This window comes from Mirounga leonina, unplaced genomic scaffold (assembly GCF_011800145.1).
Source record: "Mirounga leonina isolate KUSES-001 unplaced genomic scaffold, KU_Mleo_1.0 Mir_197, whole genome shotgun sequence".
In the NCBI taxonomy this organism is placed as follows: domain Eukaryota; kingdom Metazoa; phylum Chordata; class Mammalia; order Carnivora; family Phocidae; genus Mirounga; species Mirounga leonina.
In genome coordinates, this window is record NW_023270494.1 from 11,896,387 (window position 1) to 11,909,289 (window position 12,903).

The 12,903-nt window shown below is 55.9% G+C and overlaps 1 protein-coding gene across 6 annotated transcripts in view; it reads right to left on the minus strand.

Annotated features, from left to right (window-relative positions):
• The window catches only part of AXIN2 (axin 2), a 32,103-nt gene that overhangs the window by 4,932 nt on the left and 14,268 nt on the right, over positions 1-12,903 (minus strand). For 5 of the 6 annotated variants that reach the window (XM_035026206.1, XM_035026210.1, XM_035026205.1 and 2 more), the window contains exons 4-10: positions 6,536-6,638; positions 3,970-4,110; positions 3,334-3,839; positions 2,884-3,075; positions 2,363-2,596; positions 1,829-1,924; positions 462-629 (exon numbers count right to left, since the gene is read on the minus strand). In XM_035026206.1, the coding sequence (XP_034882097.1) occupies positions 462-629; positions 1,829-1,924; positions 2,363-2,596; positions 2,884-3,075; positions 3,334-3,839; positions 3,970-4,110; positions 6,536-6,638 (1,440 nt within the window). The remainder of the gene's footprint in view (positions 1-461; positions 630-1,828; positions 1,925-2,362; positions 2,597-2,883; positions 3,076-3,333; positions 3,840-3,969; positions 4,111-6,535; positions 6,639-12,903) is intronic. The other variant, XM_035026211.1, reaches the window with a different exon arrangement.

Genomic DNA, 12,903 nt, shown 5'->3' on the forward strand with positions numbered 1-12,903 from the left:
TCTCCATTTCCAGGCCATGGCCTCTGCCCTTCCCCAAGCCTTCAGTGTGGACAGTCTCTCCTAAGACCCAAGCCTCATCGGTCTGTCCGTCTGTCTCTCCCTGACACACACCGCTCTCTGCCTTTCAGGAAGGGCCTCAGTGAGATGGCCCAAGCCCAGCTGTCCTGGTCAAGCCCCCTTTCTCCTTCAGAGTCCCGTTCACCTGGGTAGAAAAAGCCCGTCCAGGTCCCCCCAGAGCCCTCCCAGCGGTCTCCCTGCTGCTGCTGTTATTTCGGTCAGTGGCGAGGGGAGAGAGGAAATGAGAAGGAACAGAAGCGCCAGGCAGCCCAATGGCCTCCCTGAGCGCCTCCTGAGCCCCCTCCCGATGGCCCCTCCGGGTCTGGCCAGGCCAGGGAAGCGACTCTGGCTCTCGGTTCTGAGCAAACAAAGTGCGGAGCAGCAAGAAGCCGCAGGGCTCTTACCTATAATTTCCCTTTTTGCTGAGCTGCTCTTTAAAGTGGCCCAGGGTCAAGCTCTGAGCCTTCAGCATCCTCCTGTATGGAATTTCTTCTCCACAGAAAAAGTACGTGACGACCAACTCGCTGGCCTGGAGTGCGTGGACCCCCGCCAGCTTCTTTGGCTCTTTGTGACTGAGAAGGAAGATGGAACGCAACAAGTTCAGCATTCGAAGGCAGCGAGCGCACACCCCACACCCACACACCCCCCCCACACACCCCCCCCCCACACCCCACACCCCACCCCCACACACAGGCTCTCCAACACGTCCTCCAGAGAGAAAGCGAGGCTGCAGCTATGAGCTCAAAGGGGGTCTGGGTGTGGGCCCCCCCCCCTCCCATGTCACAGAGGCAGCTACTCTGGAGGCCCACAGTCCAGGTCATCTGCATGGGGCACTGGGAAGGGATGATCTCCTTGGGGTTTACACACTGCTGTTGCTCCCCTCACTACCACCAAACGGGTCTCTTTCGGGATGGCACAAGTGGGGTGCTTGCCAAGGAAGAAGCGGGGAGAAGCTGCCAGAGAGCCGTGGGTTCACTCAGCCCCACGAGGGAATGCTGTAGAGACAAACCCAGAGCATCCCCTGGACGGCATGGATGCCAGAGCCCGCTGGGATGGTTAGCTCCGTCATTTCGACCTCCCTCATTTATTCTGAGTTTGCAGGCCTTTAAATATGGCTCATTGCTCAAGATGAATGAGCAAAGAAAGAAAACTTGAATTATTTAGACCATTTTAGACGCCTGTAGCCAATTTCTTTCTAAATGCATCATCCTGGAATTCAACGGAGCCAGGCTTCTCGGCCCACTTGGCAAGAGCGTAACCTTACGGAAAGAATCATGGCACCACTGGGCAAGACACGGTGCTCTCCCCAAGCCGAACAACAAAGACCGTCCTCGGTCTCTGCAGTGGTGAAGCACCTTCCTGCTCCATGCGACAACACGTTTCCAACTTGCTAGCTTGCAAGCTGAATGAGGGCAACGTTTCCATCCGGGGTTGGGGACCCCCTTTTATCCATCTGCTCACGGCTGCACGTCTCAGCTTTTGAGGAGTGCGTACCCGGGAACCCTGAGCCATCCGTCCCTTCAGGAAGCAACACCTATTGTCCAAGTCACAACGCATCTCCCGGCGCGGGCAGGGTTTCCAAGTTCCCGATTTATGGCCAAGATCCCGATTTATGGCAATAGCCGCGTTTACCGTTCCTAGTGGCTACTGTTCAAACCAAGGGGATTTTATATACTAGAAAAAGTTTTCAAGAATCCCAACGCCAGGGAGTCAATGCCTTGAAATATAAACCACGAGGGGGCTCTCAGCAATGTCAGGTAAAGACACTCACTCTTCGGAAGCCAGGCTGGGGTTGGAGAAGGGCGCGGCTCCCGTCTGACCAGTGGCCGAGTGGTTCCTGTCCCTCTGCTGACCTCCTGCACAGCATCTGAGGACACAGCGGGAGTGGGGGACGGAGAGTAAGGCAAGTGGGGAGCAGACGGAAAAGCTGAAGGCTCTGAGCCCTCACCGTAGACCCAACTTCCATCCACGGGGAATAGCCATCCTAAGCCCCCTGGGAGCCCGGGACGGGGCGATGCCAGCCCAGGCAAAGGGCCGAGGCCCTGGATCCTCCATCGGTCAGGGCCTCTTACATGCTCATCTACCCAGCCTTGCGCGATCGGGGCATTTGTAAGGAACAGACGGAAATTCACTCTCCTCCCGGGCCTGCCTTTCCTAATAAGCAGATCCCGGCTGGCTCTTCAGAACGAACAGAACTAAAAGGAACAATTTCTAGCAGGTGGGGAGGAGACGCGTACGTGGCCAGAAGCCATCCCTCCTCCCTGAGGAGCGCCCAGACCCTCACCTCCGCTCTGCGGCCACTCACCGCTGCTTTGGGGGCTTGGACACCTCAGCCAGCCGGCGGCAGGCCTCTTCCAGCTGTGCCAGTGTGTTGGGCGGGGTCAGGGGAGGCATCGCGGGGTCCTGGGTGAACGCGGGGGCTCGGGGGGCAGAGCGGGCGTGCCCGTTGCTGCCCCCCAGCAGGTGGTGCCGGCCAGCTCGCTCGGCCGGGGACGCACGGGCGGACTCCAAGGGGTAAGCCTTTTTTGTGCTTTGGGCACTGAGCAAGGAGTGAGAGAGAGAGCAGAAGAAAGAAACTGGGTTAGAAAAACTGGAAAATGTGACTTCAGTAGAAACTTCTCTATCCTGCCTTCAGAGAGAAGAGGAAAATAAAAAATGACCCTATCATCACATGGACAGGGGCGGTGCCGAAACAGGGCATTTTTGTGGTCCGCTCAGGCCAACGTTTGCTGTTAAGACGGCAGGAGCAAACGGTCCCATTTGTGTTCGGCCGACTGCAAGAACAGCCATCCCCACAAGACCTCCGCGGCGGCGGGTGTGGTTTACCTAGGGGGCTTGGGTTTGCTCTGCCGCTCGCTCTCCAGCATCCACTGCCAGACATCCTGCGACCTGTCTCCTTCCTCCCCGGGAAGCTGCAGGGCCCCGGCTCCGCCGGGGGCCCCTCCTTCCCTGGCGGGCAGGGCCAGGCCCGGCTCCACGCTTTTCCCACTTCGCTTGGGCAGGGCACTGCCTCTGTTGCTGTGGGGAACCAAGAACCACACCCAGCCCAGAGGCCCCGTTACAGCTCTGGGACGCCTCGAATCGGGACAGGTCGGCGAGTGACACGAAAGACCCATGCACCTGCTTCCCCTGCCCCGCCCCCCCCCACCCTGCGCCTCCCTCCTGGAAGCTAGATGCCTGTGACCCCTGAACCCCGCTCCCCAACCTCGCACCCGCCCGGGGCTCTGGGTGGGAGAGAAAGCCCCGCGGGGACGCTCCGGTCCACCTGACACTCACCCAAACTGCTCGGCCGCGGGCTCCACAGCCTTGGGGTGGCTCCTGCACTTGGGGTAGCAGTAGTAGCCGGCGCCCCCGGGACAGAAGCAGCGCACCCTCTGTGCGGCCTCTGCCTCCATCTCCTCCCTGGTCTTGGGGAGGCCGTGGTGGTGGATGTAGTGGTGGTGGACGTGCTTCGTCGTCTGCTTGGTCACTAAGCCCCTGGCTCCGAGGAGGGGGCAACCGGCCTGTGGGGCTGCCACGGGGGGCAACTTGCCCCCAGGCGGGAGCAGGGGGTGGTACTGCTCCTGGTGGTGGTGGTGGTCGGGGGAGCGGGAGCGGGGGCTGTAGCGGCCCACGCCTGGAGACTGGCAGCCGGGGGTCTTGAGGACCCTGGACAGGTGGTCGTCCAGAATGGTCTGCGGGTCCTCCTCGTAGCTGCCGGAGGGCAGGAGGGAGAGGGGGTGCGGAGCGGGCCCCCCGTCCCTGGGGCTCAGCGCTAGCTCGGAGGCCTCCCTCTCTTCATCCTGGAGGGGCAGGCGGCAGGAGGGGCAGTGACCGGGTAAGCAGGAGGGGCCAGCCTGGGCCGCCAGGGGGTCAAGGGGAGGGGCGGCGCGGGGACGCGGGCACCGGGGAAGGGACAGGGCGGGGCGCTACCTCTCGGATCTGCTGCAGGCGCTCCTCCAGGCTGTGGCGGCTCTCCAGCTCCAGCTTCAGCTTCTCCAGCCTGGAGATGAGCTCGGCCGCGAAGGTGGCGGGCTCCACGGGGGTCATCTCCTTGGGCAGGCGGTGGGTTCTCTACGGGGCACGGGGAGGGAAGCCACGAGGCACGTTCAGCGGGGCCAGCACGCGGCGCCCCCGCCGGAGCTTCCCGGGCCTGGTGGCCTCGGCCCCGGCCACAGCCGCACGGACGGACGGACAGACGGACGGACGGACGGACGGGTGGGCGGCGGAGAGCGGCGGGCGCGGCGCCCGGGCTGCTCGGGAGCTTTATGCGCCGGCGCCGCGGCCTCATGGAGAGCCATGGTCCCCACCAGCGTTTGCCTTGGGCAGGAGCAGTTGGTCGCTCTCCGAGAGGCCCCGCTTGTTCTCTCTGTAGTACAACCAGCCCATCAGTAGCTACTCTGAAGTAGAGAATCTTCAAAGACTGTTGTCAAACATCAAAAAAAAAAAAAGGCCCTCTGCGGTGGGGAGGGGAGAGGGACCAACTCAAGGAATAAAAAGTAGAGTCTAAACAGAAAGGGAGCTGGAAATTTGAAAAAAAAAATAAATAAATAAGATTGGAAGGGAGGTGGGGGCAGGGGGAAGAAAAGGGGGGAAAAAAAAAGGAGTCACACGGCCGGATCAGAAGAAGTGGTAATTTATTTCGTGGCCGCACACTGCGCACCTTTGAGGTGGTGTTGTCTCAACACTGTCCTAGATCTCCCCGGCTCTCCGCGCCCCCCTCCCCGGCTCTTTGTACAGAAAATGAAGGAAGATGCTGCGGGCTAGCGGCAGAGCACCGCTGAGCTGGGCTGCCCGAAGCCGGTCTATCAAGGGAAAAGGGAACATCTCCAAATCAAGTACAGAATATAAAAAGGCATAGAGGGTGCTGCCAAAAGCAGCAAACAGAGGACTCCCACTGCCCGGCTCTCCGTCCTCTGCCGGCCCTCCCGCCACCCCCTCCCCCCGGTTGTCGGCCTGTTCCTTCCTCAATTTCCCTCTTGCTTTGCCCTTTCCTTCAGCACGGGTGGGGGCAGCACAAAGCCCACCCGCGAAGGCCCGCGTTCCCCCTGCAGCTGAGCTGGGCTCATGAGGGCGACCGGCAGCCAGTGAGCCTGGAACTGCGTGGGGGGGGTGGGTAGAGAAAGCCCAAGCCCCCCCGCCCCAGGAGCCGGCCGCTGTCATGCAGGCTAGCTCGGCTCAGCCCGGATCAAAGCGCTGCCTTATGGAGAAAGTCGATTTCCACACCCCAGGACAAAATCATCTAATTTACAAGCTTGGGCAGTAGAACTTTTATTCACACACATACTCCCCTGCACCCCCACAGTCCTGCCCAAAAACACCTGTATCCTCAATACTGCTGTATTTGCGGGGTAATATTATCGAGGAGGGGGATGCTGAAGGGCCCCAGGAAAGCACTGTAACATGCTAAATTTTCGGACCCAGTTAAGTCCTCCCTGGACTGTGTCAGGGGCTTTCAGAGGGGAGCTGCTCTAGCGAAAACAATCCAGTAATGCAACATGGGATTAGCAACTGGGTGTGTTAATTTTCTGAACGCAACATCACTGATGGGCCAACTGAATTCTCGGAAGCTGGCCAGAAGGATTCGTGAGCGGAGATGCCGCTCGAAGCTGGGCACTCTCCTCCCCTCCCCAAGGAACAGTGTTCTTGCAATCTTGGATCTCAGTGTATGGCAAGAAGCACAGCTCCTAAAACACAGATGAGGGGCCTCTGCTGAGTTTAGGGGGCCACATGCTGGCTGCCCTCCAGGACTTGGAAATGGAAGAAGAGATACCAGGAAAGGATCTTCACGCCAAGCTGGCCTCTCACGTCAATCACAGGGGGAAGTTGCTCATGAGATCCTACCTTCCAAAGGCTTCATTCATTCAGCATTCATTAGGTGCAGATTCAACAGAAGGTTCTAAAGCAAGTTCTGGGGTTGGGAACGGACAAGACGGGACAGCTGCCCTCCAGGGCTTTGGAAGTCAACAGGAGAAACGTCCTAGGGATGCAATTTCCCTTCTGCGGGAGGCAGAGATTCTTCTAGCCTCCTCATTCGCTGATTCAATCAACACGTTTTAGTAAGTACCTGTTAGGAGCCAGCCACTGTTCTAACCGCTGTGGACAGGGCATTTCACAGAACAGACAAAACTCCCTGCCCTCGGGGGGCCTCCATTCTAGTGGGAACCCATGGAAGGAAGCACGGTTTAACTCCCACCATTGCTTGGTTTCTGGAAGAGAACGGCTTTGGTTTCTTTTTTGAAAAGAATTTTCTTTTTTGAATTGAGAAAATGTAGAGGTTCAAGTCGGTCATCTTGAGCTTCACTCTGCTCAGCATCACACCTCAAGGAACCAGGTAACACCTCTTCCCTGGTTCCCCCCTCTCTTCCCTTTCCCCTAGAAGACCCCAGGCACTGCTTCTCCTCTTATCCTAGACCTTCCCCCCTCCACCTCCCATCCCTCTTCTGCAAGATTCAACATGGCCAAAAATATCTGCCTTCCCCCTCTGGACTATACTCACCGGGAAATGAGGTAGAGACACTTGGCCATTGGCCTTCACACTGCGATGCATTTCTCTCTGGAGCTGTTTCTTACTCCCCACACGATAAGGAGGGATTCCATCTCTAAGGGAAGGGAAAAGACAGAACCCACAGGCTCACGAGGATGCTTTCAGCACGTGGGCTAACTCACAAGCCCTCCTGAGATCCCACCGACGGACAGGGCCCTTGCATGCCTCCATGCACGTGTGCCCCCGTCCTGCGCCCCATGGCTATTCCCAAGGGGAAAGACCAATCCAAGATCAAACTGCCAAACCCTCTGCTCATCAATCATCTCTGTCAACTTGGCTCCCTCTCAGATGCAGGATCGACAGCTCGGAAAGAGCTTGGTAAGCTCCTCCTTCAAGCTCTGCCTTGGAAATGGTTACACTCTAGCCAGCCCAGTCAAAGTGAAGGTTCCCCATTTTATCTTACAAGTAGCCCAAGCAGGAGAACCTGAGGCCCCTTTGGGCCTCCTCACAGTCGGCTGTACTGCCCCAGATCAGGACCCCAGGGCCTTCTGGAGCACACACCGGGGCAAAATACTGCAGGAAGAGGGACCAGGCCCGCAGACAGCCGAGCCAGGCATTAATGAAGGGGTGCGCCATTCTCCAACAGTCAAGCCCCCAACTGTTTCCAAATGTCTCCCTCTTGTAAATCAGCCACAAGAATATCTTTGGGCTCCTTCCTTCCCTCAGCTCCAAACCCTGCCACCCCCCAAACTAAGGAATTCCCAAGGACACATGACCAATGTGGGCATAAAGAGAAAGCCCCTACTACGTGGCACTCCGGGCAATTTCAGATATTTGAGTACCTACTATGTGAGACCTTGTTCCAGGTGCCGGGCGAGACAGCAGTGAAGGAAGGGGATAAAAATGCAGACGACTGCCCTCATAAAGCTTATATTCTTTTTTTAAAAAATTTTTTTATTCTTATGTTAATCCCCATACATTACATCATTAGTTTTAGATGAAGTGTTCCATGATTCATTGTTTGTGCATAACACCCAGTGCTCCATGCAGAATGTGCCCTCCTCAATACCCACCACCAGGCTAACCCATCCTCCCACCCCCCTCCCCTCTAGAACCCTCAGTTTGTTTTTCAGAGTCCATCGTCTCTCATGGTTCATCTCCCCCTCCGATTTCCCCTGCTTCATTCTTCCCCTCCTGCTACCTTCTTTTTTTTTTCTCTTAACATATATTGCATTATTTGTTTCAGAGGTACAGATCTGAGATTCAACAGTCTTGCACAATTCACAGCGCTTACCAGAGCACATACCCTCCCCAGTGTCTATCACCCAGTCACCCCCTCTCTCCCACCCCACCCCCCACTCCAGCAACCCTCAGTTTGTTTCCTGCGATTAAGAATTCCTCATATCAGTGAGGTCATATGATACATGTCTTTCTCTGATTGACTGATTTCACGCAGCATAACACCCTCCAGTTCCATCCACGTCGTTGCAAATGGCAAGATCTCATTCCTTTTGATGGCTGCATAATATTCCATTGTATATATATACCACCTCTTCTTTATCCATTCATCTGTCGATGGACATCTTGGCTCTTTCCACAGTTTGGCTATTGTGCACATTGCTGCTATAAACATCGGGGTGCACATACCCCTTTGGATCCCTACATTTGTATCTTTGGGCTAAATACCCAGTAGTGCAATTGCTGGATCGTATGGTAGCTCTATTTTCAACTTTTTGAGGAACCTCCATACTGTTTTCCAGAGTGGCTGCACCACAAAGCTTATATTCTAATGGGTGGTAGGCAAGAAGCGGAAAATATCAAAGCAAAATCTATAGCATGTTTTCTAGAAAGTGGTAAGTACTGGGACAAAATACAGGGTAGGAAATGGGAAGAAAGGATGGGGTGGGGGTGAGAGTTCCAGTTTAATATGTGTGTGGGGGGGTACCAAGAAGTCCTCACTGCGAAGGTGACCTTTGAGCAAAGACCTGCAGGCAGGATGAGCCCCTATGTCCTTCATCATTATATTCCAAAAAAAAAAAAAAGAAAGGAAGTGGAGGAGGTAAGAAAAGTAAAGGAAAGCCTCCATGCACCCCAGCTTGTCTTTACTACGACATGACCTGGAGTTGGCCATGATTTTTTTAAAAACAGAATCTTGTGCTTGAAAGCAGTCAAATGGTCAAGGTGTGACTCTTTTCCCAATGCTGTCCCTTCTAGAGGCCACTTATTGACAAAAGCTTCAGGGTTCCAACATTCCCACAGTGAATCATACTTGGAGGCTGTAAATATTGAAATTAGGTATTTGGTTATTTCCCTTTTCCTGGCATTTTGTTCATCACAGAGTGGAAGGAAGAAAAACATCTTTGGCTCACCAGCTGTGGGTGAAAATCAGCAATTTCTAAAAATACCGGGAGCAGCCAGGGGTAACTGGTTGACCTCTAGCTCCTCATCTGTAATGCCCTAGGATTCCAAGTGGATGCATCTTCCAGAAATCTGTTGACCTAGGCCAGATCACAGGGCCACCGTGGGGATGATACAGATCATGGTCAGTCAATACACCCATGACGTAGGTTAGCCAAAGCTTGGCTAGGAATTAGCACAGAAAGGATCATTTTATTGAGGGTACAGGGGGAGAAAAGGGATCGATATCTAAAGCAGGGGGTGCCTGGGTGGCTCAGTCGGTTAAGCGCCTGACTCTTGATTTCAGCTCAGGTCATGATCTCACAGGTTGTGGGATCAAGCTCCGCACTGGGCTGCTCACTCAGCGGGGAGTCTGCTTGAAAGATTCTCTCCCTCTGTCTCTCTCCCTCTGTCCCTCCCCCTCCCCCTGCTTGTGTGCTCTCTCTCTCTAAAAATCAATAAATAAACTTTTAAAAAAATATATCCAAAGCAGGAACATACGCACAAGGGTGAGTCCTGTCCCAGAAAAAGGTCAAGAGGGCCTGAGATAGCACACCAGTTGACTAGTGCAGGCTAAGTCTCTCAGACAGCCTCCCACTCACTTGACCAGGCCCTCAAAAGCTAGGTAGGATAAAAGGTTCTAAGTCCAGAAACTTACTGAACCACCTGGTGTATGTTTACCAAACCTCAGTGTTTTCACCTTGGGATCACCTACAAGACGGGAGAAAAGTGGGTGCTCACGAGCATGCCTGGCTTGACCAGTAACCAGGTTCCACACCAGGGGCTGAGTCCAACGTAAGGTTGCCTGCCCCGAGGTATGTGTTCCCACTGTGGGTCAGACGTATGTGACATATAATCCAACTTCATCCCAAATTCACCAAGTTTTACAGATGGTCAGAGACCCGCTGTAGCTCTCCTGGGGTCAGTCAGTAGCAGTTAGACCCAGGATCCAAATCTGAGCCACTGCCAGACTCCAGAACAAGTGTCCTTAACTTAGCAACTTACCCTCCCATCCCACCCGGAGGAGCCAAGCTTCCTGACAGTCCGGTTCCTAGGCCCTGTGAAGTCACATGACATTCTGAAGGGGCAAATGAAAGATTTGGGGAACATGCTGGAACATCCTACCCCACCACTTGGTACTCACTGGCTACGGGGCATGCCAGGTGGTTTCCAAGGCATAGTGAGGATCCCCTTTCCCTTGTCTCTTGCCTAATGTTCCTTGTGGGGTGAGGGTGACCATGGGGGTGCCCCAGGTTGGGTCTCACACTGATCTAACCAACTTCCATTGACCCGGGGCTGCCCCATGAATAACGTCCATGCCCTTCTCCTGACCAGCAACACCTCCGCGGACTTCAAGCGGGTGGGTGGCTGGCCCCTGCCCCCGGGCTCTTCCTGACAATTTTGGGCGGGCAGGAGTCAAGACCCCCACGGACTTCACTGTGACGCAAGCAAAGCTTCAAGAGTCCTACAGGAGGTCCCCATCCATCTCCCCCAAGACTCTGTCCTCAAGTCTCCTCTACAGCCTCTGCTCTTCCCCTTTCCACCCAGATGGAAATCAGTGGGAAGGTTTTTATACCTCTTTTGCTTTTTCCATACAAAGCAGAAGAAGAGAAGTGGGGAAGTCCGTATAGAAAGGGGGAGGCAGGGAGAAGCAGGTGCCTGGACGACTGAAGGCAAAAAAAACAAATGATTTCAGCACCACCCCCAGGGCAGGTGAAGGAGCCAAGTGCAGGACAGGAGACCTGTGACCAGGGCAGAGAAGACACAGCTCAACCTGTAGAGGTCAACAAGGCGTATTTAAGAGGTGCCTTCACGGAAACAGGGCTTTACCTCCCCACCAGCCAAGAATCTTCTTCCAAACAGCCACGTGTGCCAGAAGAGGGCCACTCTTCCTACTTGGGCTTTCGAACTTTATGATCCGTCTCCCGGACGCTCAGCACGGTGAGCTGCCGAGTGCCTGAGTTTCGGTCCCCATACCGTCCTCCTTTAATTACCAGCCTTCTAGCTAACGAGCCCACTGCTGGGCCCAGCTGTGTTCTGGGGAGCACGGGTTTTGAAGCGTGGACTCCGCTTTGCTGCCATTTGAGCCGAGCCCATCAGCTTAGCCTTTGGACTCCGCTGGGCCCAGCCTAACCTGAGTGCCGTTCTCCCGAGGCTTAGCAGTAACCGACTCCCTCACACACGTGTCCACTCCCATTCCCATCTGGCAAGCACTCGGAAGGCAGCGTCTGATCGCTGCCAACATCAAAAGCCTGGTTTTGTAAGATCAGATCAGATCTGAACTTCACTCAGGTGCCTTCCCTGGTGCCCAGAGTAAACCCATGAATAAGATATAAGGAAATACAAGTAAATAAATAAAAGAACCTGTTCCACCCTTCCGCAGGAACCACGAGGAAGTATCTGGCGCTGGTTTTGTGACACCCGGAGCGGAAGAGACCTCCACGCCAGGCCGATCCTGACTCTGAGAGCAACTCTGCACAAAAACGGAAGCCCGAGAAGACGCCCCCCGTGTCGTAGGCGTAGCTTCCACGCTTCCTGGCTGCCCAAACACAGGAGCCACCCTTGGGCAGCACAGAACCCGCCGCTTGCCATGGTTTCTGCCCCCGGCTGCATCTTCCTGGGCCTGATGCCCTGGAATGGCCCCACGAGCCTCTGTGCCCAACACTCCAAGGGACTGGGCCTTAGGACTTGGCTGGAGTCTGGCAGCTAACTTCCCCGCCCCCTGCCCCGCCCCCCAAAATAGAAAGTGATTTCTTCTGAGAAGGCAAGCTTCAGAGTAACAGGCTCATAAAACAGCCTTCTCAGAGGCCTACTATGAAGGCCCGAATCCCCAGCCAGCTTTCACAGGCTTTTTACTTAGCGGGAAAACAGAAGTCAGCAGTGGGCTTTGGGAGAAGGCAGGGATTTCTTTCGAGCCCCCGCCAGCTCTGACCCTCCAGGCTGAGGCGCAGGGCTCCCCGGAACAACCGAGTGCAGGCCGGCCCTGCCCAGCTTCTACTCGGGCCGTCTTGCAAAGGCCCCTGGGACTTAATTGGCCCCGTCGCAAATGGGACGATTGCTTCCCGGGCTTGTGTCTAATGAACTCCAACCTTCTGGAGTCTATTGAAGGCCGCCTGTGACCCCCTCTCCCCCTCCCCGGCTGGGTCCCCTCCCCAACTCCCAGCAGGACGGCCAGCCCCACTCCCCAGCCCCTGGCAGCCCCCCTGGCAGCCAGAGCCGCCCATTGTGACGGGGAAAAACAGCCAGGGCTCTTTTCATGCTTTATGGGGCGCTCCTATTCACTTGTTCAAGGAAATTTCAAAGGGGCCTGCTACCCTCTTATCCCCGCTAAGCTTCCCCAGAAGAACAATGGGCTGAAAGCGGTTCAGTTCAGCTTTTCATCCCCCACACACTTTATTTCTCGCCTGCTCCGTGCTCTCATCTGTGCGAGGCCCATTGGCAGAGCTGTGAAGAGGGGTCTAATCCCAGCCCTGGGAATCCCGGGTGACCCCCCGACACTGGGTAGATCACACACACAGGGCCCGCCGGCCAGAAAGTGGCTCGCACAGCCCGGGCTCTCGGTGAGCGCCAAGCCTATGGGGCAGGGGGGCAGGAGGGCCCAGGGACCCCCAGGGCTTGGCAGCCCAAGACCCACAGGAACCCCAACCCCCTCCCCTGCCAGCCACCCAGATGATGGGCTCTTATTCCTGAGACCTCTTTGTCCCCACTGTGGTCTGCAAGATGCAAAGTGCCCTGGACAAACAACTCCAGAGAAGAGGATCCCACACTGATGAGAAATTCGCCCCGAGTTGGTATGAACCTGCCCGAGTGGGTACGGCTGCACCAGCCGCTCAGGATAACCTGCCCACTTGGCTGGGAGAAGGCTCCGAGGCCCCTAACAGTGACAGCAAGAAGGTCAGGCCCAACACTGAGGCCCAGGGGCTCCGAGCCTTCCAGGCACGCTCCCTCGGCCCTGATGTCCTGGTTTGCTCACACCCATCCAA